This window comes from Vombatus ursinus, unplaced genomic scaffold (genome assembly GCF_900497805.2).
Source record: "Vombatus ursinus unplaced genomic scaffold, bare-nosed wombat genome assembly UNPS02000577.1, whole genome shotgun sequence".
Taxonomy (NCBI): domain Eukaryota; kingdom Metazoa; phylum Chordata; class Mammalia; order Diprotodontia; family Vombatidae; genus Vombatus; species Vombatus ursinus.
The window spans coordinates 4,281,199-4,308,751 of NW_020940355.1; the positions used below are offsets into that span (position 1 = coordinate 4,281,199).

Sequence of the window (27,553 nt, forward strand, 5' to 3'; positions counted from 1 at the left end):
GAGTGGATTTCATACTGACATCTATTATACAGGACAAAAAATAGACAATCTATGAATGATAAATGACACTACTACATACTTTGATATTCAGCAACTTAAATGAAAACATAAAGGAGGATGGCAAAAATTAGGTTGGAAAATTAAGGGGAGGAGAGAAAAGGTCAATAAACAGGAAAGGACAAAAAAGCTTATAAACTAAACTATGCAGAAGCTTCATGACTATATCATGAAATACTTTCTTAAGGAAGACAGAAAGTGTCAAATTCCACAGGAACAGAACATTTTTTTTATTAATTTATTTTGATTTATCAATAATCACTTCCATATGCTTTTGAGTTTAAAATTTTTCTCCCCCTTCCTCCCCACCACCCTCCCCAAGACGGCGCACAATCTGATATGGGCTATACATTTACATTCATATTAAACATATTTTCACATTAGTGATGTTGTAAGTAGAAGTTAAAACCAATAGGAGGAACCATCAGAAAGAGGAAACAAAAATCAACAGAGGAGAAAAAAAATAACAATTTGGCTTCCATAGTTCTTTCTTTGGGTATGGATAGAATTTTCCATCACAAGGCCTCTGGAGATGTCTTAGATCCTTCTACTGCCAGGAAGGGTTAAGTTTATCAATATTAGTCATCACACAATGTGGCTATTATTGTGTACAACGTTCTCTTGGTTCTGCTCACTTCACTCAGCATCAGATCAAACAGGTCTTTCCAGGTTTTTCTGAAGTCAGCCTGTTCATCATTTCTTATAGCACAATAGTATTCCATCACATTCATATACCACAACTTGCTCAGCCATTCCTCAATTGATGGGCATCCTCTCAATTTCCAATTCTTTGCCACCACAAAAAGAGCTGCTACGAATATTTTTGTACATGTAGGTCCTTTTCCCATTTGTGTGATCTTTTTGGGATATAGCCCCACAGGAACAGAACATTAAGAAAATTAAATTGTCTGTATTTTAACAACTGAGAAATACCTAGGAAGACAGAAATCACTTGAGAATCAGTTGTGTGTAGTCAGATGGCTATGGCAAAGGCCAAATTAGTCAAATTAAACATAAAATTAGAAAGCTGAAAAGACAAGAGTGAGAGCAATTACATCAGCTTCAACTTGACATGATTTTATAAAGAGCTACTCCAAAAAATAGGAAATGGACGAAAGTACAGATAATCACTTATACTATCACTTTAAAAAAATAAGTTTAACTGAGGCAGAACTAGCCATACCAAAAAGTCAAATAAACAAACAGTTATGTTCCTATTACATGCCAGGCACTGTTCAAAGTGCTGAGGAAACAAGGAAAGGCAAAACAGACCCTGCTTTTAAGGAGTTCACAATCTAATGGGGTAGAGAATATGCGAACACTATATAGAAAGAAAATGTATACAGGAAAGATTGAGATAACAACAGAGGGAAGAAACTAGCATTTAGAAGGACTGCGAAAGAGCACAGAAATCTGTCTCAAGCAGTACTTAATTTTGTTCCCAAACAGGAAAGACATGGCAGCCAAGTGCAAAATCAGTTTAGAGCATAAACTCAAGAAAGGGAGGTTTAAGCAAGTAATATCACCTCACAGTCAATGAAAAGTGACTGAGGAGAAAACAGATTCATCAAGGTTAGTGTGAGATCTAGCAAAGAACATCCTTAAAACCTTTCCTGATGTGATTAAAAAGAAAACAAATGAGAAATGAAATAATTCTTTCATTTTAAACAATGATCTTTAAAAATGGCAAACGCAGACACTCAGAGTGAATAGATAGGTGGCCTCCCAGTCTGATTTCTAATCCATGCTGGCTTTATGACCCAAAAAGGCAATTTAACTTTCTAGGAAATTCTTTTAAGACTTTGTGTGTGTGTGTGTGTGTGTGTGTGTGTGTGTGCATGCCCACGCCCGTGTATACCCACACACACACACACACACACACACCTGCAATTTTCCTCACCAATGAAATCATAATTCAGATTTTCAAAAATAATAAAATTGGCAAAGATAACAAAATGGCTACATTTGTATTCTATCAAGTAGTAACAGACAAGATGAAGATTGGAACTGGCCAAATGTATACAGAAGACAACCTTCTTAAGGCTGACAACCTGCTTAAGGTGACACAGGTATGAACTCTGAACAGTTCATAAATAAGGGAAGATTCTTAAAAAAATGGAAAAGACTAAAATTGATTTTATTTAAAAGAGAAAATAAAAAATAACCAAGAAGAAATCAAGAAGTGCCAAATCATGGAATATCATGATTGCACAAGAATTAAAATTTGGAATAACCTAAAAACAATGTAAAAACACATAGGGGGTTCAAGTAGGATGCAATTTATCAGTGAAAACCTGCATTTAAGAAGTGGAATAAAAGAAATTATCCAAGATTTATGTGTCCAGAAAAGAGTTAGGCTGCTCATGTATAGGCAGTAATTGATGAACAACTTGTGTACTGCTTACATATTTTTTAAACAATAAGGGATCATGGAATTATAAGGAAAACAATTACAAAGAATGAAAAGCACAGTGGGATTACAATTCAAATTGGTGAATCTTGTTAACAGGATTTGACTGGCTGAGTAAATCTAATCTAATGAAATAGAAGTAAATCAATAAAAGTAAATAGAAGTAAATCAATCTAATGAAATCATGGATTCAAAAAATTATAAGTGTTAAATGAGTGATTTGTTTGGAGGTAGCTTTTTAAGTTAAATGACCAAATTATTTTAGTAATGAAAACCTTTGTTACCGGAAAAAACAAAATACAAAACTCAAGTCTGTGTGAAATTTGTCGACTTTTTCAGTAATGGTGGCAGTAACAAGAAAGGGAGCAATAGGTGCTAATAATTTTATAGTTTTTAGACTGACAAACTTCTGAATGATAGTACTCTAAACATAAGGTCCCTGTTCAACAATCAATGAGACGGGCATACTACTAGAGAACAATTACATCAATCTTAACATTCTTGCTACAAGTGAAATCCAAAAAGAGATGAAAGCTGCAGCTAAATAGATGGACAGCTAACAAGTTCTACATGGTGAGACAAAGAAAGGATTTGGCATAATAGGTTTTATTATTTACCCAATTGCTATAAGGAATATTGTTTCTTGCAACATTTGGTCATCACATATTGTAGTGCTAATGATAAGTATTCGGGGGAAAAACACCATTAAAACAAATGTAGTTAATGCATCAATATCAGTTGCAGAGGGTGAAGCGGTAGAGAAGTTCTACAAAGTCTTTAACAAAATCCTTCAAATCAAATCAACACGAACTCTGACACTTGGTGACTTAAATACAAAGTGTTAAAACATAAGGATGAGGAGAAATACATAGAAAAGGATGGTTCAGGAGAAGGAAATGAGAGAGGACATAGGCATACAGAAGAAGCCTCATGTCTATATATCATTAACACTTCATTCAAAAAAAACAGTGCGTAGGCCTTGGAAGTGGCAAGCAGTAAACATTACAAAGAATGAAACTGATCACATTTTAACAGACATGCAAAGTCATTATAGACATGAGAGTTATCCAGTTCTATCAGCTGCTTGTACAGTAAGAACACTAACCTCTCAGAGCTAAGGTCAGAATTTATAATAAACAAGAAGAACAAATAGTAACAAAAAGACATAGCATGCAATTAAGATCGCAGCCTGAATTACTTAAGCAAGCTACTGAAAATTTTTTTGATGGGAAATGGACAATAGAAATGATATCAACGTGGACTGTAATAATTTCACCTAGAAGTTAAACCAATAAAAATTAACTACAATAGCAAGGAACTAAAAGAGCCCAGAAAGCATCATATTTAGCAACTATATGACTTACTTGCTAAGTGGAAACAATGCACTACTGGAACAGAATATAAACACATCTATAAAATCTCATAAGGGATGATGAATGATTATGAATATTGATTCACAGAGCAGAAAGAAGCAGTGGACAGGAAAAATCCATCTCAAGAAAGCCTGGCAAGACAGACACCTAAACAAAGTCATCCCAAGGTCGTTCACAAATAATACAGAAAGAGTCCTACACATTGAATAGAAGGGGAAAGAACTGACAAAAAGTTCACCAAAAAAAATTTAAAAATGCCTTATGCATCAAGGAGAGTGAAAACATTACACATAAACTCTAACAACACAATACTTGAGATGCCTACAGGAAGGAAAAATGCCACTAAAGAAAACGAGAAGAGAAAAGGTGCTGGATTAGATTAAATACGTATAGAGGAGATCTGTGCTGAAGAGGATACAATTGTGAGGGCACTGAAATTTACAGAGTATCTAAAGGAGTAGACGCCAAGAGTGGAATTTATTGAATCCAAAATGAGGTGACTAAGAAAACATCAACTATTGACAGGTATGACTATTTTCCCATCAATACAAAATCTTTATGACAATCTTCTACTGTTTGAAGGCATATGGTCAGTGTGAACAGGTGCAACCTATAACCAAGAAGGAACTTCAAAGAAGAGAAGTGAAGGACCTCATCAAAGAAAGAAAGAGAAAATGGACCCCTATGATGAATTTGGGAAGATAGGGACAAGAGCTGCAAAGGAGGGATAGGAATCAATGGACTGTGATCTGCAGAGTTGGAAGAAATCCCTTAGATTAGATTGGGTCTTCAACATCGTTGCTGGTGCTCCCTCATCTCCCACTTCCTTCCTCGCTCTCCTAAAATAACACGACCCCCTCCTTCATTCCATTTCAGGCAGACACAGAGAGGGCCACCCATAGATCTTATCAAAATCCACAAGCATTCCACTTCTACAATTAAAAATTCTGATATTCTCTATCCAACCATAACTTCCTATTTTTCCATCTCTCCCTATGCCTTACCCCTCCTAAACCCATTCTTCCCCCTCACTGATAACTCTACTTTTTCAGGCCATTACCCCTGCTCTGGCTTCATTTCCCTCTCTCTCCATTCCTCAACCAATAGTTAACCAATTTAACTCTAGACTGTCCTCTGCTCTCAAGTCCTTTATCCCTTTGTCCTACCAACACTCATCCTTTGGCAAACCTCAGAACTGGATTATTCCCATGATTTGCCTCCTCAGCTTCTATTTATGAGCAGTGCTGAACAGAGCTGTAGAAAGTCAAACGACTGTGCTGACTAACTTCATCATAAATTCACATTACTCAATTCCAACTAGGCTCTCATTTCAGCAGGGCAATACTTTTATTCCATTGCTGATTCCCTGTGTCACTCCAAACATAGGTTTGTCCAGACCTGTTCATCTCTCCATAAGCCTTCCATGCTTCCTCCTATCTCTCAAAATTATAGAGAAAAGGGAGGCCATTTGATGTATTCTCTCTTTTTTCCTTTGCACTTCATCTCAAAATCTTTTGAATCATCTCTCCTCCTTTGTGCTAGTCTCTGAAAAACAGATACCCCTTCTCCTTACCAAGCCAATCACTAGATATGCACTTGACCCTAACCCATCCTATCTTCCTAACAGATTACAACCTTAATTATACTTTCCCTTGAATCATGCATGTGTATGTATGTGTATATGCATGTATATATCTTTGTATGTATGCATGTATGTTTGTATATATGTATATATATATATATCATATATATGCGTGTGTGTGTGTGTGTGTGTGTGTGTGTGTGTGTGTGTGTGTATACCTTCTAGGGTATTAATTTTCATGTCCCTGTTTTCCCCAAATAGAATGTAAGCTTGGAGAACAGACACTATTTCATTTCTGCCTTTGTATATATCTAGCACAATACCTTAAACATGGTATGTGCTTAATAAATGCTTGTTAAATGGAACTGATTTTGATAGAATAGGTTAAAACTAAAAAGAAAGCCAAAATAATCAGCAACACAAAAATCATGAGAATTCTGAAAAGATGGTGAAAACCTGAAACTTAGTGACTATCTGTTCACCCAAAGAAATAAATCAATCTAATCTAAATTCTAGTACAGTTCTAACATTTTAACTGAACTCTGATCCATTACAGAAATTATGAATTAATCAAATAGATGTATTTCAGAAAGTTCATTATGAGGTAAACTTCTATTAAATTAATTCACTTGTACACATGTTATCTAGTAAAAAATCAGAGATGTGTTCTGATACAAAACTTTGTCTTCTTGTACACAAAACTAAAAATGAAGCTCACTTATCTAGGAGAGAGTCAGGAGATGTGGTAGTTGTTGGGTATTTGAACCTGTGATTTCATCCCCATAGAGAAATTACAGTGTATACAAAAACAAGTATCATTATAGAGTTGCCTCCAGCACTGAGAGATTAACTGATTTTCCAAAGGTTACACAGCTAGTTAGTGTCAGAGGTAGAACTTGGAGTCCAAAGACCTAGGTCCAAGGTTAGAAAACTATCACAATATACTGACTCTTGTTGAAAAAATAGCAAACATCTTCACATCACCTATAAAAGGTAAAAAAATTCTGATAAAATGTGAAACACAATTCTGTGCTATAACAAAAGTAAAAGAATCAAAAATAAAAAGACTGTAGCATCAAGAAACTTGTACTTACTAGAAAACGTCATTGCTGTTCTGACAGAATAATCATTGTCATTCAATTGACTCATTCACTTGAGGATTTATTAAGTACCTACTGCATGCTAAGTACTATACTAGGAATTAGAGACATAAAAAGCAAAAATTAGACAGTTCTTACTCTCAAGGTATTTATATTTGACTATGCAGTAGACTTATACACTGCTTTAAGTGACCACATGTTGCCTTCATGTAAGAAATTTTTTTCAACCCTTGAAATTCCCAGCTTCATTCTCTACAACTGTTAACAAATGCTTAAAAAGTGGATAAATGGCATATAAATCTGTGAACAGAAATGTAATATCCTTGTTTCTTGAAGGTTTGTGCCAGTGACTGCCAGGACACACGTATAATTTGGAGATTTCTTCTATGCGATTTGGAGATTTCACATGTCTTGGATCTGTGACTAAAGGGTTATGTAATTGATGACGGAGTCTTTAAAAGAAAATAATAACAAAGTTTGTTGCATCAACATTGTTTTAAAGGAAAGTAAAGATTTATTTATTTATTTGCACTGAAAACTATTAATGTACTCAGATACATGATAAACGGTACCCTAGTGGATAGTGAGTTCCTGTCACATGTTAAGTGTATGCCTACTGACTGATTGATTGACTGGTTGATTGACATTCCTTTCAATGATCTAGATCTTAGGAAGAGTGCTTCCTTATCCTAAAAGGATCTCCAAAAATAACAAAAACATACTTGTAGGCAAGAAGGTACAGTGGAAAGAGAATTGTCACTGGAGATAGAGAACCTGAGTTTAAATACCACCTCTGACCTGTGCAAGCTGCATGACCTTGGGCAAATCACCTAACCTTCCTAGGTTTAAAGTTTCCTCATCTGTAAGAAGAGAAGGGTGGATTAGATGCCCTAGAGCCCCTTCCTGAGCAGAGTTATGACTCCACAAAATATTCTATAATAACCTTAGGTTAAACCTATCTTCTTTTTATGGAATATATGAAATGCATCTTCTAACCTTTTATGAGCTTGCACTTCAGATTATTCTCAATTATAAGACTGGATGACTTTCTGATTTTTAAGTCAATGTTAACCTCTCTTCTCTTATTTCTTCTTTTTGCAACATGTGTTTTTTGCCTTTTACATGCCTTTCCTGTCCCCTCCCACTTCCCTAATAACCAAGCCACAAACTGACCCTTCCCTCACCACACACACCTTTCTCATGTTCCTCACAATTTATGCCCCTCCAGATGCTCTCCAATCTAGAGGCATTGGCCTCCTTGCTGGTCCTTGAAGACACTCTAGGCTTTTTTGCTATCTGTTCCTCATCCCAGGATTGTTCCCCCTCCTCATCTCTGTCCTCCTGTTTATTAAAATAGAATTTCAGAGGCAAATTATTCTATTCCACAGCAGAATATCTCAAATAGGAAGTGAAAAACCAAGTTTGAATGTTTTCATAATTGTTTAAAAAGTGAAAGGCCAGAAATTTTAACAATATTTATTTAAGAGACCTCTATCATGTCAGAGCCAAATGGAATAAAATTTGGCAACTTTGAAAAAGAGGCTTTCCCATGTGGGTGGAAAATAATGACAGGGTCTGGCAAGAAGCAACCACAGGTGGAATGGAGAGATTGTGTACCAGCATAAAAGGGGGACCAAACCCGTACAAGTGCACCATGTGTCAACCAGTTCCTTTGTCACCCACAATGCAATTTCAGGCCACAGATGCAAGACAGAATGAGGAAGGCACCTGCATCCAGGGATGGTATCCCTGGGTAAGGAGCCATCTCAGACCCTAGCCAATGTAGCAAAAAAAGAAAACACATTTAGGAGCAAGGAGCAGCATGGCTCAGACGACAGGAGCAGAGTGTGGTCTCAGTTCCAGCTTCTAACTCAGTCTGAGGGCTACAGAGGCAAAACAAGGGCAGAAATCTAACACTCAAGGGGAGCCTGCAGTTCTGTCACTATGAACCAGTAAAGCTTCCCAGCTGGCCACAGGGGATGAGTCTAGAAGCAGTCTCCTATTGCTCAGACTCAAATCAAGGTCAGGAAATTTGAGGAGCTTAGACCATGAGGACAGCTAGACATTGACCTGGAACTGACACTTTAAGAATACTGAAAGCTTGCAAGTCTACTACCAGAGCTGTCCCTAAAATACAAAAAGATAACACAACACTCCAAGAAAGCAGCAACAGAAGCAACCTGGATCTTTCCTCCAGACATGTGGAGACCTTGGCCCTCACATGAAGTGAGGAAGTCAGGAAGCTGGTTGGAAGAATAAACAAACAAAAATAAGCCCTCCATAAAAAGCTATTTTGGTAACAGGGATACTTTAAGATACAAATCCAGAAGAAGAAAAAGACTCCACAATCTCTGTAAGCAAAACCTCAAAGAAAAATTAAGCCTGGGCACAAATCCAACTAGAATTCGTGGAAGAGATGAAGCATGAATTTTTTTTTAAAAAGTGAAATATGTTTTGTTATAAATGAAATGAGAATGCTAGAGGAAAAAATGGGGGAAAAGTAGATGAAAAAAGAATTGGAAAAGGAATTAATAGCTTGGCACAAGGGGTACAAAACCTGCCTAAGCAACAACTCTCTGAAAACTAGAATGGTCCACAAAGAGGTCAAATATTCCATGAGACAACAAGATATTTTTAAAACAAAGTCAAATGACTAGGAAAAAAATAAAAGAAAATGTAGGCAAAGTATTAAAAAATAAGATTGAGGAGAAAAAATTTAAGAATAATTGGACTACATGAAAACTATGACCAAAAAAAGCGCCTAGACATAATATTTCAGGAAATCTTAAAAGAAAACTGCAAAGATCTCTCGGAACCAGAAGGCATAATGAATATAGAAGGAATCCAGCTATCACTTCTCAAAACACCAAAATGAACACTTCTAGGAATGTTATAGCCACAATCCTGAGCTTCTAGATCAAAGAAGACAATGATACAAGCAGTCAGAAAGAAAGAATTCAAATAGGAGCTACAGTCTGGATAACATAAGATTTAGTAGCCACTACTATTAATGAGGGGAGAAGCTGGGATGTGATATTCCAGAAGGTAAAGGATAAAGGCTTAGAGTCAAGAATAACTTACCCTGCAAAACTGAGTATAATCGTAGACAGGGAAAAAATAAGAGAGAAGGCCTAAGCATTCCTGATTATAAGACCAGAACTATGTGAAAACTCCAAAGTTCAAACACAAGAATTAAGAGAAGCATAAAAAGGTAAACCTGGAAGAACAATGGTTAATGAAAAAGATTGATTAAGCAAGGATAAATTGCTTACATTCTATTATATTTTCTTATTTGTATCCTCAGCACTTAATATTTTGCTTTGCATACATTAGGCACTCAATAAATATTTACTAACAGGGAAGACAAAATACATGTCCTCTCTGAATAAAGTCTCTCATAATGGTTCTCTAATATCTTGATGATCTTAAGAGAAGACAGGAAAGAAAGAAAGGAATAGACTGGGGGGAGGAAGCAAGGAAAGGAAGTCTAGGAAATTTCTCACATAATTAGGGTGTGCAAGTGGACATCTACCTAAACAAAGAAGAGAAGGTAGAAGGGAGTGGCTGACACTTGAACTTCACTCTCATCTGAACTTCTCAATGGAGGGAAGAACACACACACACACACACACACACACACACACACAGAGCTACAGAAAAGATGGATCTTTGCTTATTGGAATAAATAAAACACAATTTAAGGAAGGACTACAAGTAGCAGAGAAACAACCAATTTACACAGGTAGCAGCCAAAGTTCCTCATGGGGAGATCAAATGAACCAATGAAATTGCAGGTCCATTTCCTGTCACAACCTCCATGAGCAAAATGCCACATGAGGCAAGGGAGCGAAGGCTATCTTGAAAGAAAGACTGCCAACACTGTCAAATGTTACAAAGAAGATGAGAACAAAGAAAAAAACCATTGGGTTGGGGGTTAAGGAGTTCATTAGTAACCTTGGAAAAAGAATGATGGGGATAGAAGCCAGATTTCAAAGGCTTGGCAACTGAGTGGTCAGTGAGGAGGTAGAAACAGTGAATAAAGACTACTTTTTCTAGAAGTCTGGCAGTGAGGGGAGAAGCAAGGATTATATCTTGAAATCGCAGCAGGGTCACACTACTTTTTAGGATAAGGGAGATCGAAAAATGTTTATATGGGCTAAGGGAAAAAGGACAGCTAGAAGCAGAGATGAAAGATGCATGAAAGTAAAGAATTAATGGCAGAAAGGGCACAGAGGAGAAGGGAGGGATGAGGTTGGCGGAATAAGTGGAAAAGCTGGCCTTTAGATGGACCAGTTTCATCTAAAAATGGAGGGAAGGTAAAAAGGAAGCTTTACAACAATGAAGAGTTTAGGAAAACAGGAGCAAAGCTGAGCAATGAGATGACCCAACCATTGAAGTTCTACTTTGAATCACTGTTAGAACATTGAGATAACCCAGGGTTCTCAAAAACTAAGTCAGTAGAACATAATAAATGCTAACAAGCCCAACAAATCTGCAAAGGTTTTTAGTACAAGGTAAGCAATGGATTATAGGTCTGTCATCCAAGGACCAGCATAGCTATATTCAGAAAAGTTAATCACCAAAAGATAGTACTCAGAGAATGTTAAATGTTCTCAAACTACCCCCAACTCACAAATATCTGAACAATGCAATTACACAAGAGAAGAGAGATTACAAGGGTAATTACAAGGGATTACAATCTGTGTCACTGAAGGGATTACCAAAACAGATAAAACCACCTTCCCCTGAAATACTGAAGTAATTAGACTGGGGAAGGAAGGGGAAAGCTAGGCGGCACAGTGGATAGAATACCACTTCCCCTGAAATACTGAAGTAATTAGACTGGGGAAGGAAGGGGAAAGCTAGGTGGCACAGTGGATAGAACACCAGGCCTAGATCCAGGAAGACTCATTTTTCTGAATTCAAATCCAGTCTCTGCCACTTGCTAGGTGTGGGACCCTGGGCAAGTCCCTTAAACCCTGTTTGCCTCAGTTTCCTTATCTGTAAAATGAGCTGGAGAAGAAAACTGCAAACCACAATATCTTTGCCAAGAAAACTCCAGACGGTGTCACAAGGAGTCAGATACAACTGAAAAATGACTCAGCAACAACATATCAATTAATGGCTAGTAATGTGAAAAAATCCAAAGGCAGTCATTATTTTCAGAACACTTTATGTAAGGTCAATATCAAAAACAGGTTACTTTTGTTTAAATTCATTATTGAATTCTAGAATGATTTTTTTTCAATGAATAAATATTTTAAAAAGAGAAAAAAAAAAACATAATGAATTCTGCCAGTATAAGCAGTTCTACCTCTGCAAAAAAACTTGAAGAATCTTCTTTGCAGTCAAATTTGATCATTATAAGTTAGACACATTCTTTTTCAATTGTTTTATTATTATTTTTCTCTCAATTTACATTTCTGTAATGGTATTTATTTATTGTGCTGGTTATATTTACTTCACTGTACATTCATATGTCTTCCCACACTACTCTTTTATTCATGAGGTTCATTATTTCTAATGGCACAGTAATAACCCACCACACTCAGTACCACAATTTGTTTAGCAGTTCCCCAACTGCTGAGCATTCACCTTCTTTCCAGTTCTTAGCTATCACAAAATAGGCTGTGGAAAATATTTCATTATATATGGTACCTTTCTTTTTAACACTGATCTCCATGGGATATAAACCTAGCATTGAAATATCTGGGATCGAAAGGCATATTTCTTTATAGTCACTTTCTTTTAATAATTCCAAACTGCAAAATTATGCAGAAAAAAAGTTTTTTGACAAAACAGGATTAATTTATGCTAAAAAAACAAAACTCTTAAAAGCCCTAAAAGAGGCACAACCAAAGGACATATATTTAAAATAAGAGTTGGCATTATTTGAAAGGAAGACATTTTAGTTCTCAGTAAAAATGTTAGGATATCCCCTCTCTACACTGTTGTTTGAAATAGTTCTAGAAATGTTAGCTATAGCAATAAGTTAAGAGAACAAAATCAACTGAATAAACATAAAGAGGGAAAAAATTATGTATATTTAGAGATGACAACATGTTATATTTAGAAAACCCCAGTTAATTTCTACTGCAAGATAGCAGGATACGAAATTAATCTGTAAAATTCATCAGTATTATTATAAATTATTATTTCATAATTAAATATTATTATATATTGTTTATTATATATAAATATCATATATATTATATTATATTACATATTATATATTATATATAGGGGGATAATGAGTTCATTAGTAACCTTAATAACATTAGTAATAAGATATATATCATACATTATTATATTATCATATACTAATTATTATATAATATTAATAATAAAATATTAATTAAAATAACTAAATAATAAAATTTACTATAATTTATTTTATGAAAAATAAAAAAGAGAAATACCAGTCAATATGCTAAAAACACAAATGTGGGAATTAACCTACCAAAACAAAGACAACATTCTGACCTCATAATTCAATTGATAACTCCACAGTTACTAATGAACTCTTAACTGACAAATCCAATGGCCTTTTCTCAGTCCTCATCCTTCTTGACCTCTCTGTAGCCACAGACATCATCAGTTACCCTTTTCTCTTGAATAAGCTTATCTCTCTAGGTTTACTTGACAATACTCTATCTTGGTCTTCCTCTTACCTATCTGACCACTCCTTCTCAATCTCCTTTGCTGACTCTTCATCCATATCATGCCTACTAATCTTAGGTGTCTCCAGAGCTGCATCCTGAATTCTATTCTTTACTCCCTCAATTATTTTCACTTGGTGATCTCATCAGTTCTGCTGAATTCAGTGAGTATCTCTATGCTGACGATGATCAATTCTATTTCTCCAGCCCTACCCTCTCCTTTGATATCTAATCCAACATCTCTAACTATTACACATCTTAAACTCAATAGGTCCAAAACATCGCCTCCCCACCCCCTGCAAAGTATCCCCTCTTCTTAACTTTTCTATTACTTTTGAGGATCCCACTATCCTCTCAATTACCCAGACTTGCAATCTAGGTGCCATCCTGGATTCTTTCCTCTCTCTCACCAACTTCTATATCCCAACATGTCACCCCATCCTATCAGTCCTACTTTAGTAACCTCTCCAGTATATTCCCCTTCTCTCTTCTGACATTGAAACCACTTTTGTGCAGACCTTCATCACCTCACACTTTGACTGTCCCAATAGCCTCCTGGTTTTTCTCTGCTTCAAGCCTCTCTCCACTGTGTCCACTCTCCACTCAGTTGTCAAACTGATGCTAGTAAAGTGCAGGTCTGACCCACTACTCAATAAACCCCAGTGACTCCCATAACCTACAGAACCAACTATAAAATCCTCAGTTCAGCATTCATATGGCCCCTTCCTATCTGGAGTTATCCTTCACTTAAGTCCCTCTCACATACACTCCAATCTAGTGTCACTGGCCTACTTCATGTTCCTTCCATAAGACAATCCTTCTCTTAACTCCAGATTAACAGCCTGTCCCTCATGGCTGGAATTCTCTCCTCATCTCTGCCTCCTGGCTTCCTGGGCTTCATTTAAGTCCCAGTATAATCCCACATTCCACCAAAAGCCTTTCCTTATCCCCCTCAGTGCTAGTGCCTTCCCTCTTTTATTTATCTCTACTTTTGCTGCATATATCTTTTTTTAACATAGTTATTTCCATGTTGTTTCACCCATTAGAATGTAAGCTCTCTGAAGACAGGAACTGTTCTTTTGCTTAGGACAGTGTCTGGCATGTAGTAAGTACTTAATAAATGCTCTGCTGCTACTGATGGCAGAAATCTTTTTGTACAGTTATTCTTATGTTTTCTCATCCATTGGCCTGCATTTTCCTTGAGAGCCATGAATATCTTTTGTCTTCCTTTATAACACCAACACTTAACACAAAGGCTAGTACAAAGTAGGATAATAAATGCTTAAGAAATGATCACTGATTCTCAAACACACACTCACTCACTCATTCACTCATCCAAATAGACCAGTGGAACAGACCAGTTAAGGAAGAAACAGAAGCAACTGAAATCAATAGTCCAGGGTTGATAAAGCCAGAACATAAATTAAAAGAGAAACTGATTCCTTTTATTAACAAATACTGCTGTGAAAATGGAGAAACAGCTTGGCAAAAATGATGTTAAGCTCAACAATTTATACAAGAAATAACAATAAATTAAAATTACCTAAATTTAAATGTTACAACATAAAAAAATTATAAATCCTAAGACTTTATATATTTACTACAAAACATAGAGAGTTTAGGCCTACATTAAAAAATAGTGAGAATTCATTCCAAAACAATAAGGTAAAACTTCTTAATATGTGGATATACTCATGATAAATAAAAATCTAATTCACACTGCTTTATCATAAGAAGCCATCCTCAAATCTAGAAAGACCAGATTTGAGTCTTCCCTCTAATACATACTATGTATGTATAGTGAACTACTGATTTCAAGAAAATTAATTGGTTACTATATTAAAGACTTACCTTTTTTATGTGAGATAATTTACCCCATTCTACCTCTCCCTTTCTCCTCCTCCCAGTACATTCTTTTCTCTCACTCCTTAATTTTATTTTTTAGATATCATCTTAGGTAGAACTTTTTAAAGTATTTATGGGAAATCAGGTAAGAATCTCATACAAGATGAAGAAGCTTTCAAGAGATTTCAAATCTTCATTGATGAAGAAAATAAATCAAAATTCCAAAAAAGTACTAAGGTAACCAAGAAAATAGCAAACTGCTATAACTGCCCCACTTATATTTAAATTTACTTTTTTAATAGAATTTGAAGGCAAAACCTTTTCAATTAATACTCAAACAAAATTTCCACAAAGTATATTTCCTGAAAAATATTAAGCTCTCTATGTCTGTACATGACCCAAGCATTCCAGTCTTCATCAAACTGAAAACCTTGGAGACAATTCTGACTCATTGCTCTCCTCTGCCAACCAAATCTAAATCTAAATTCTATTCAATGAATAAAGTCTAGGCTTTGGCACCACCTATTCTGTGACTGCCTTCAATGATTTCCCCAAACCAGGGCAATGGAATTCTCCTTTTACTTTCTATAGAATTTATTATCTATACCACTAATTTGATCAAGCAGTACAATGTTTCCTGTCTCTTTACTTCTTGTGATCATACTGGTTGTTGCCTCGGACATCAAGCACAGAAGATTTTTACAGACAATCAAACAGAACATTGTCTGTTTTACAGACAACCAGCACTCATTTTAGAGAACTAGAATATCTGTTCATTTATGTCTTTGATTACCTTTAATGGTTTCCTCCACAACTTCTACTACACGATCTATTTGTTGAACCTAAAAAATACAAGAAAATAAAATTTTTTAACTATTTATATAGTCAATGAAAATTTGATTCCAATGACATCTCTTTGAATCAATGTTAGGGATCCTAATAAATTCTTTTTATTGAAATCTTTGAAATTTCATACTGCAGGTTGATAATATCATCAAGTGACATGAGAGAAATGGATATAGATTTTTATCAGGTCCAAATATGGTCATAGTATACATACATGCCTATCAAAATACCATCATATTTAGCTAAAACATCATTCTAATTATTACAAATTTATATTTTAATAATAAAGGTCTGGAAGGAAAAACAATATCTACCTCTGTTCCAAAGAAAGCAGTATTTAGCACAACAGAAGAGACACATAGGAAAAAGGGAAGAAGGAGGCAAGGAGAGGAAAGCACAAGGAAGAGAGGGCAAGAAAACACAAGAACTTGAAAGAGAACAGGTTCAAGATTCACAAAATATAATAAAACATTTTATCTAATTCATTGTGAGAATAAGGGGAAAGATTTTCTTAATTAATACTATAAATTGCAGCCCTGAATACTCAACAGCTCAGCAGTTGGTATATAATTCAAACAAAATAAATAAAACAGTATCTTTCATCCTTAAGGCTTTTACTAATAAACAGATATATAAAAAAAGACACACAATATGTTCTATTACTAACTCCATGTTTTCTACGATGAAGAAAAAGAGTCACAGAATAAACAATTCATAAATAACATCAATGACTCATTGTACAGAAGAATTTCTTAAAAGCAAAGTTATTTTAATCATGCAGTATGAGCACCAAATTTGTATTTGGATACATAACTAAATAGTACTGCTATAACATATAGAAAGATACTACACGAAGATCCTACACTTTGAAACATTAATAGTTCAGTAAAAGAATATATATACACTATGTAATAGTACAGTGCAGAAATATATAAATTCTATTTTAATGTAAAATTACATTTTATTTTATATACAAATATATTAAATAGTTTCTGAAATAAGTACTGGCAAAAAATTGTTTTGTAAAATTATGGTCAGAGATGTCAGCACATTTAAAATTTCTTTTTTATTTTTTAAATACATTTTATTACTACCTTTTGTTCTCATATCACCTAAATTTCTTTGTAATTTTGCCATCATTTACTTTTGACTGTTTTGGGGTTGTTGTTCTTTTCATTTACATAGCTGTATTCATCATCTATGTTTTCTTGGCTCTGCTTACTTCATTCAGCATCAGTTCATGTAAATGTTTCTTTGCTACTCTGTTTAAATAATATTCATTGCTTCTTATACTATCATTATATTTCATTACATTCAAGTACTAGCTCAGCAGTGGGGAACCTGCAGCCTCGAGGCCACGTATGGCCCTCTAGATCCTCAAGTGTGCCCTCTGAATCCAAGCTTCACAGAACAAATCCCCTTGATAAAAGGATTTGTTCTGTAAAACTTGAATTCAGTCAAAAGTCCACATCCAAGGACCTAGAATGTCACATGTGGCCTCGAGGGCACAGGTTCCCCACCCCTGTTCTAGTTAATGGCTGTTTAGCCATTGTCCAAATGATAGGTCTCTCCTTTTTTTCCCAGTTTCTTTTGAACCACAAAAATTGCTGCTGTGAATATTTTGGGTATATATAAAGACTTTTCTTTTCATCAATAAACTCCTTGGAATATATGCCTACTTAGTGGAATCTCTGGTCAAAGTATATGGATATTTTAGTCACTTTATCAATATAATTCCAAACTGTTTTCCAAAGTGATTGTACTAAAGCACAAATCACACAACAGTAGGTCACTCCTCCCACACTGACTATTTTCATATTTTGTAATCTTTGCTAATTTGCTGGGTGTGAGATAACCACACTTTAGAAAATATAATCACCCTCATATTCTCTATTATATATAATATTTTAAGAAGACATTCATGTCAGAGACTGCAGTTGATTGAGATGTGTTTTAAGAAAAGAAAAATGTTACCACAAATTTATTCCATACTGCGAATTTGCATGTAAATATGCAGTAAAGAATTACATAAATCTAAACACATTTAACGTCACATAGACCTATTGCTATAGTTATATATTACCTCAGTAGAACATAACTAAAGACTATTCTATATACTATAGACAATAATACTGTTTGTGATTCTTCTGCCTTAATTTCATAGTCATGTCTGTCATGGCTCAGAAAATATCAACTTATCATGAATGAAAATAGGCTGCCAATAAGCCTCCTAACAGTTTACAAATATGCCCAATTTGAAATTCTGCTCTAGGATGTTTCTGATTCACTTCTGTCCTGCCTGGAGTGATTTCCACGGATCTTCATTTTAATGGTCATGTCTTGCCCACATCTCATAGAATCACAGACTCGTAAAGTTAGAAGGGAAAATTAAAAGTTTCTGATGCAGCCTCTATGATGCGTGAAATCCCTTTAGAATCTAAACTCTACTTGAACATTGGAGAGTACTTCACTCATTGTCTCATTTAAGTCCAAATAACTTCTGGACAGTACTATTAGAAATCGTTTTCTTTATGATGAGCCAAAATCTTCTTCTCTATAATTTCTACTTGAAGTAATGTTCAAGTTCTGAGACTGGAGTCACCAAAAAAAGCCCAAATATTCTTACATCCTTCACATATTAAACAATGGCTATTCCATCACCACTACATCTTATTTTCTCCAGGCTAAAAATTCCCAGTTTCTTCAGATGTTCCTGTGCAACAATTGGCTCAACTTCCTCTGGAGTCCTTTATTTTCCAATGTCTCTCTTAAAACACAGCACCCAGTACTGATATAAACATTACAGATATGATCTGACCAGCACAGAGTAAAGTGAAAATACTAACTACTTTGACCTCTTACTGTTGCCTAAGATTATATTACAGTAGCTTTTCTGGCTGGCACATCACGTTGTTGACTAAAACTGACTTTGCAGTTTATTATAAAACATTCTGAGTTGTTGTTATTACTTCAAACATGAGTTGTTAAGGTACACTTCTTCAATCCAGTGCTTGTGTAGTTGTTTTTAGAGGGGGAAAAAAAAACCCAAAATCTAAGTATCAATGTGACATTTATCTTTAACAAATTTCATTTAATTAGATTCAGCTCACTGATCCAATCTGTTGAGATCTTTTGGGATCAGGGTTCTATCATTATCATCATCATAAATGAATGAATAAGCAATTATCATTTGCTTTCTATGTGCCACGTACTGCGCTAAGCACAGGAACATAAACAGAAAAAGTGAGACAAATCTTGCTCTTAAGGAACTCAAAATCTAATTGGCAGAGACAACACATAAAAGTAAGTTCAGCTCTGCAGGGACAGAAAGGCATAGAAGTCCTAAGAATAATGCAGCATAGTATATGGCAAGCTCCAGTGGTGTCGGGTTACATGAGTAGGTTAGATGACAATGCTGGGAGAAAAAAGCAAGAGAAGGGTTTGGAAGGTGAAAGGCAGGGCAGATGTCAAGGTCTATAAAACCTCAGGAGGCAGTGTCAGGGTAAGGTCTGGTAGTCCTTCATCTTTCCAGAAGGAACAGAATGGGTGACTCCTATTTCATAGAAGCCATGTTAGCAGTCATGCAGTACAGATGAGATCTGAGTGTCCTGAGTGGGAGAAGGAGCAAAAAGGAAAGCAAAGAGGAGGATGCACACCCCCATGGTAGGTCTTCCTACTGCACAACCATCCTAGATGGGTTTGAAATAGGTTTAAAGGCCAAAGGAAGAAGCCAAGAGAGGAAGGAAGCCTCTGGTGGTGTTGGATCTTCCCACTTTTCATGTCTGTGGAATAACTTCAATGGAAGCTAGTTATGTGGACTGTACTATTATTAAGATCAAAGGTCCTGGACACCTAAAGGTACACCTAAAAAAATCCTGCTAAATTAGTAACTTAGACCAAATTAAGAGGCTATTAATATTTTAACAGATTAAGAAGGTTGCTGTAGTTCAAAAGGTAACTTTATGACATTCCATTTGCACTGCAGCCAAAAGTAGTACTTTCTATAAACAATTTTGTCTACTGTCTTTAAATGAAGATAAAATATCCTCTTGACCCCAGCACTCACAAAGCTTATAATTCTGAATCTGTGTGCACTATCCCTACTAGAATTGAAAGTCAGTCTATTTTATTACCTTACAGGAACAGGCGGAGGTCTTCACTAAGAGATAAAACAACAGTTCCTTGAGATCAAAGTACTCTTTCCATTTCTTGAAGAATACTTTTTATATGTTTTCCCAACTTATTTTTTTCATATACAACATCAGAAATAATAATAACACCAGTATTCTCTGAAAGTAATGGTAATTAGATCACTCATTAGCAACTCTCAAAAGTATTTTTTCAAGTCCACACAATTAATCTGAAACCAATGTAAGAGTACTGATGTCAGCAAGAGATGACATCATCTAAGTTATAGTAAAAAAAGTCATGCAATCTTGACATAAGCTCTGCTGGCCAAAGGAAGCCTGAAAACAGCAATCTCCAAAAGGGAAGTAAATGTCATTTAGATGTACAAATATCTCTAAACTGGTGTTTCTCAAATCTACTTTCTAGTCAAAACCATTTTGTAAGAGCAAATTCTTCCTACTCTTCCTCTGTGGCAAATGCTTTTGCACTTGCTCCAATACAATAACAAGAAATTTAGAAAGTAAATTTGTCCTGGTTATAATTAACTTATTTCCTGACTTGATTTTCCAGACTTTTCTTCTTGAAAGTTTTCCTTTCCAATTAACAGATCATCATTTTATCATAAAGAGTGCATATGTAATTGCTTTATAGTTAACAAAGGACACACATACATACCTACATACTTCTGTGTGTATGTAGGTATGTATGTATTTCTTTGGAGTATACAAGATGCTAAGGGAAGACTAATACAGCTGCTGTGAGGGCTGGCGAGCCCTTTTCAGGGATGCTTTCCCTATTTGGTGTCCACCTGCCACCAAACTCTCACCAGTGTCTCTAAGAAACTGTAGCATGCCCAGCAGCCACACTCTGGTAAAACTGCTTTGGCAGATGCCCTAAACCAGGTTGAGGGTAACCGATGGGCATCAAAACCATGAGTGAGTTAGGGTGATGTCTACCCCAAACGTGTAAAGACTTTCCTAGCAGAATGGGCAGATGTGAACAATTTGTTCCAATGACCCATGAAGGTAGCAGAATCACGTGCTACAGAGTGCTTAGTGATTAGTTAGACATCAAAGATGTCAAGGTCATCCACTATATCCCAAGCGATTATCAGTCATCTTAACTTTTGTCTTGCCATTGGACTCCAATGACTCTGGAAGAGTGAGGCCAATAATTTTACACAAATCTGCTTCACTTAAATACAATTTATGCATGCCAGAAGATTTCACCCATATCATTTTACCATTTTTACCAAGCAGCAGGTGCAGATACACTGGGAGCTGGTAGTCACAACCTTGCACACATGCAACCCAGGCCATAAGGTCATCTTCTCACTGTAGTGGGATTTGGTGTCTGAGCAGACTTTTAAAGGACCACACTTGCTCACCTCCTGGTATTAAAAAGGGGGCTAGAAAAGGTGTCCTAAAAATTGTCCGATTCAATTAGCCTAACTCTGGAATGCTTAGTATGTCAAGTGTGGATCCTATCCTACGGTCAAAACATAAAGAAATGTACAATAACTTTTGCAGAGAAGATTTCACTCACCATCAGTACATAGAATGTTCATGTGCTTATGGACAACATGAACTCCAGTAAATCTTAAAGATGAACAACACTCATTACAAGTGAACTCAATAGATATCACATACAAATAGTAGCCCTGAATGAAACAAGGTTGGCAAACACGGGTCGGCTTACTGAAGTCAGAGCTAGATACACATTTTTCTGGAGAGGTCACACTGATAGGGAGTCGTGAAGCTGGCATAGGTTTTGCAATCAGATCTAATCTAGTCAGCAAGCTGGTATTCCTCCCCAAAGGAGTGAATGACAGGCTCGTGACAATGTGATTGCCACTTGCAGAAAAGTGCCATGCCAACATCATCAGTGTGCATGTTCCCATTAAGAAAAACTCTAATGAGGTCAAAATTTTTTTTTATAAAGACTTAGTGTCCCTCATCTTTATTGTGCCAAAAGAGGACAAGCTTGTAATTCTGGGTGATTTTTAACACCAGAGTAGGCACAGACTATCAGACTTGGCAGGGAATCCTTGGGAGGAATGAAGTTGGAAACAGCAACAGCAACAGTCACTTACTAATGAAGACTTGTGAATCTCATGACCTTCTCATCACCAACACTGTCTTCTGTTTACCAGTAGATGCACCCTCACAGCAAACATTGGCATTTAATGGGCTGTGTTATTGTAAGGAGAAGAGAGACAGGATGTGAGAGTGATGAAGGCGATGTGTGGAGCAGAGTGCTGAACTGATCACAGACATTTTCTCCAAGCAAAACATTCACATTCAACAAAAGCAGCAGCCCTAAGGCAAGGCAACTATCATAAGACTTAGTGTCAACAGATGAAAGCACCTCTCCAAGCATGAACAGTTTGTTGCTAATTTAAAGGGAGAGTTGAGTCAACACATGTTTGGCAACAGTGGAACAGAAAAGGAGTGGGCAGCTTTCAGAGATCTGGTGCACAGCACCACATTTACTTGTCTGGGCCAGACCATTTGCAAACATCGGTACTGGTTCAACGAAAATGATGAGGGAAATGCAGATACTAAAATGAAAAACAAGAATTCCACAGGGTTTACCAGCAAGACAGTTCATACATCTCTAAGAAGCCAGCCTCCATCAAAAGTAAAGTACAAGTGAAGCTTAGAGAGATTCAGCATTCTTGGCTCAGTAAAAAGGCAGATGAAATTCAGTTTTACACTGATAATAATACTTCAAAGCACTTTTAGGACATCCTGAAGGCTATATATGGGACAAAGAACTTTCCTGCATCTCAACAACTCAGTACTAATAGAGCCACATTGATTATCAATAAAAGCATGATCTTGGAGAGATGAACTGAACACTTCCATAGCGTTCTCAAAATATCGTCATCAACCAATGCTGAAGCCACTCAGCTTGAAGTTGAAGTCAATTCTTCTCTCAGGTTGAAGTCAATTCCTAGATATCCAAACTTCTGATTGAAGAAGATGTTTTCTTTTTTTTTTTTAATTGAAGATGAAGATTCTTTCATTTTTGTCTTTATTCCCCAGTGCCAAACATGTAATAAGCACTTAACAGAAACTTGTTGATTGAATGAATGAATTGGTTGAGGGAATTACTTGGATTGTTTAGTCTGAAGAAAACACTTAAGGGGAACACGATAGCTGTCTTCAAATATAAGAAGGGCTGTCACATGGGAGAGATAAAAGGGCCAAGTGAATTGGGAACAATGGGTAGAAGTTGTCACAAGGTCAACTGAGGTTCTACATAAGCAAAGTCATGCTAACAATTAGAGCTGGAATGAGATTCCTAAGGAGGCAACATTTCACTGCACTGTCTGTTTTCCAGCAGAGGCCAACTGAACACTTGTTGCTAATGATGGAGAGGAGATATTCCCTTCCACCCTGGACAAGTGTTGGCTCTGTGCCTGACCCCAAGCTAGTCATTTAATCTCTTGGTGCCCCAGGCAATCCTTTTTTTTTATTAATTTATTTTGATTTATCAATAATCACTTCCATATGCTTTTGAGTTTAAATTTTTTCTCCCCTTTCCTCCCCACCACCCTCCCCAAGATGGCGCACAATCTGATATAGGCTATACATTTACATTCATATTAAACATATTTTCACATTAGTGATGTTGTAAGTAGAAATTAAAACCAATAGGAGGAACCATCAGAAAGAGGAAACAAAACTCAACAGAAGAGAAAAAAAATAACAATTCGGCTTCCATAGTTCTTTCTTTGGGTGTGGATAGAATTTTCCATCACAAGGCCTCTGGAGATGTCTTAGATCCTTCTACTGCCAAGAACGGTTAAGTGTATCAACATTAGTCATCACACAACGTGGCTGTTATTGTGTACAACGTTCTCTTGGTTCTGCTCACTTCATTCAGCATCAGATCATACAAGTCTTTCCAGGTTTTTCTGAAGTCAGCCTGTTCATCATTTCTTATAGCACAATAGTATTCCATCACATTCATATACCACAACTTGCTCAGCCATTCCTCAACTGATGGGCATCCTCTCAATTTCCAATTCTGTGCCACCACAAAAAGGGCTGCTATGAATATTTTTGTACATGTGGGTCCTTTTCCCATTTGTGTGATCTCTTTGGGATACAGACCTAGAAGTGCTATTGCTGGGTCAAAGGATATGTACATTTTTATAGCCCTTTGGGCATAGTACCAAATTGCTCTCCAAAATGGCTGGATCATTTCACAACTCCACCAACAATGCATTAGTGTTCCAATTTTCCCACATCTTCTCCAACATTTATCACTTTCCTGTTTTGTCATGTTGGCCATTCTGATAGGTGTGATGTGGTACCTCAGAGTTGTTTTGATTTGCATTTCTCTAATCAATAGTGATTTAGAGCATTTTTTCATATGACTACAGATGGCTTTAATTTCTTCATCTGAGAACTGTCTGTTCATATCCTTTGACCACTTATCTATTGGGGAATGTCTTGTATTCTTATAAATTTGACTTAATTCTCTATATATTTTTGAAATGAGGCCCTTATCAGAGAGACTGGTTGTAAAAATTCTTTCCCAATTTTCTACTTTCCTTCTAATCTTAGTTTCATTGGCTTTGTTTGTGCAAAAACTTTTTAATTTAATATAATCAAAATTATCTATTTTGCTTTTCGTAATGTTCTCCATCTCCTGTTTGGTCATGAATTCTTCTGTTCTCCACAGATCTGACAGGTAAACTATTCCATGCTCTCTCAGTTTGCTTATACTATCAGCCTTTATATCTAAATCATGTACCCATTTTGACTTTATTTTGGTATATGGTGTGAGATTTTGGTTTATGCCTAGTTTTTATGCCTAGTTTCTGCCATACTCTTTTCCAGTCTTCCCAGCAGCTTTTTTCAAAGAGTGGGTTCTTATCCCAGAAGCTGGGGTCTTTGGGTTTATCAAATAGTATATTACTATAGTCACTGACTACTATGTCTTGCATACTTAACCTACTCCACTGATCCACCACTCTATTTCTTAGCCAGTACCAAGCAGTTTTGATGATTGCTGCTTTATAATACAATTTAAGATCTGGAATGGCTAGGCCACCTTTCCCTGCATTTCTTTTCACTAGTTCTCTTGATATTCTGGACCTTTTGTTCTTCCAAATGAATCTTGTTATTATTTTTTCTAATTCTATAAAATAATTTTTTGGTAGTTTGATTGGTATGGCACTGAATAAGTAAATTAGCTTAGGTAGAATTGTCATTTTTATTATATAAGCTTGGCCTACCCATGAGCAACTGATGTTTTTCCAAGTATTTAGATCTGATTTTATTTGTGTGAAAAGTGTTTTGTAATTGTGTTCATAGAGTTCCTGGGTTTGTTTCAGGAGGTAGACTCCTAAATATTTTATAATATCTACAGTAAGTTTAAATGGAATTTCTCTTTCTATCTCTTGCTGCTGGCTTTGTTGATAATATATAGAAATGCCGATGATTTACGTGGGTTTAATTTATAGCCTGCAACTTTGCTAAAGTTGTTTATTATTTCAAGTAGTTTTTTACTTGATTCTCTGGGATTCTCAAAGTATAACATCATGTCATCTGCAAAGAGTGATAGCTTTGTTTCTTCTTTGCCTATTCTAATGCCTTCAACGTCTTTTTCTTTTCTTATTGCTAAAGCTAATGTTTCCAGTATGATGTTGAATAACAGTGGTGATAATGGACATCCTTGTTTCACACCCGATCTTATTGGAAATGCTTCCAGCTTGTCCCCATTACATATTATGCTTGCTGAAGGTTTTAGATAGATGTTATTTATTATTTTAATGAAGATTCCATTTATACCTATGCTCTCTAGTGTTTTTAGTAGGAATGGGTGTTGTATTTGGTCAAAAGCTTTTTCTGCATCTATAGAGATGATCATGTGGTTTCTGCTAGTTTTGGTGTTGATATGATAGATTATGCTGATAGTTTTCCTTATATTGAACCAGCCCTGCATTCCTGGTATAAATCTTACCTGGTCATAGTGTATTATTCGTGTGATAAGTTGCTGTAATCTATTTGCTAATATTTTGTTTAAAATTTTTGCATCTATATTCACTAGAGAAATTGGTCTATAATTTTCTTTCTCTGTTTTGACTCTTCCTGGTTTAGGTATCAGCACCATATTTGTATCATAAAAAGAATATGGTAAGATTCCTTCTTTACCTATTTTACCAAATAGTTTATAGTATTGGAATTAATTGTTCTTTAAATGTTTGATAGAATTCGCACGTAAAACCATCTGGCCCTGGAGATTTTTTCTTAGGGAGTTCATCAATGACTTGTTCAATTTCTTTTTTCTGAGATGGGGTTATTTAAGTATTTTATTTCCTCTTCTGTTAATCTGGGCAATTGTTATTTTTGTAAATATATATCCATTTCACTAAGATTGTCAAATTTCTTGGCATATAGTTGGGCAAAATAATTCCTAATTGTTGTTTTAATTTTCTCTTCCTTGGTGGTAGTTTCACCCTTTTCATTCTTGACACTAGTAATTTGGTTTTTTTCTTTCTTTTTTTTAATTAGATTAACCAAAGGTTTATCTATTTTATTGGTTTTTTCATAAAACCAGCTCTTAGTTTTATTTATTAGTTCAATAGTTTTCTTAATTTCAATTTTATTAATTTTTCCTTTGGTTTTCAATATTTCTAATTTGGTGTTTAATTGAGGATTTTTAATTTGTTCTTTTTCTAGTTTTTTCAGTTGTATGCCAAATTCATTGATCTCCTCTTTTTCTTTTTTGTTTACGTAAGCATTTAGAGATACAGAACTTCCCCTAAGAACTGCTTTTGCTGCATCCCGTAAGTTTTGGTATGTTGTCTCATTATTGTCATTCTCTTGAATGAAATTATCGAATGTTTCTATGATTTGTTCTTTGACCCAATCATTTTTTAGGATTAGATTATTTAGTTTCCAATTATTTTTTAGTCTATCTTTCCATGGCCCTTTATTACATATAATTTTTACTGCATCATGATCTGAAAAGGATGCATTTACTATTTCTGCCTTTGAGCACTGGATTGTGAGGTTTTTATACCCTAGTACATGGTCAATTTTTGTGTATGTGCCATGTACTGCCAAGAAAAAAGTATATTCCTTCCTACTCCCATTCAGTTTTCTCCAGAGATCTCTCATACCTAACTTTTCTAATGTTCTATTCACCTCCTTAACTTCTTTCTTGTTTATTTTGTGGTTAGATTTATCTAGTTCAGAGAGGGGGAGGTTGAGGTCCCCCACTAGTATAGTTTTGCTGTCTATTTCTTCCTGTAACTCCCTGAACTTCTCCTCTAAGAATTTAGATGCTATACCATTTGGTGCACCTATGTTTAGTAATGATATTACTTCACTGTGTATGGTGCCTTTTAGCAGGATGTAGTTTCCTTCCTTATCTCTTTTGATATGATCTATTTTTGCTTTCTTTGTCTGAGATCAGGATTGCTACCCCTGCTTTTTTTACTTCAGCTGAAGCATAATATATTTTGCTCCAGCCTTTTACCTTTACCCTGTATGTGTCACTCTTTTTTCAAATGTGTTTCCTGTAAACAACAT

General features: G+C 35.7%; 1 protein-coding gene across 2 annotated transcripts in view; it reads right to left on the bottom strand.

Annotated features, from left to right (window-relative positions):
- The window catches only part of CDKAL1 (CDK5 regulatory subunit associated protein 1 like 1), a 668,649-nt gene that overhangs the window by 472,267 nt on the left and 168,829 nt on the right, over positions 1–27,553 (bottom strand). For both annotated transcript variants that reach the window (XM_027874274.1, XM_027874355.1), the window contains one exon: positions 15,820–15,868. In XM_027874274.1, the coding sequence (XP_027730075.1) occupies positions 15,820–15,868 (49 nt within the window). The remainder of the gene's footprint in view (positions 1–15,819; positions 15,869–27,553) is intronic.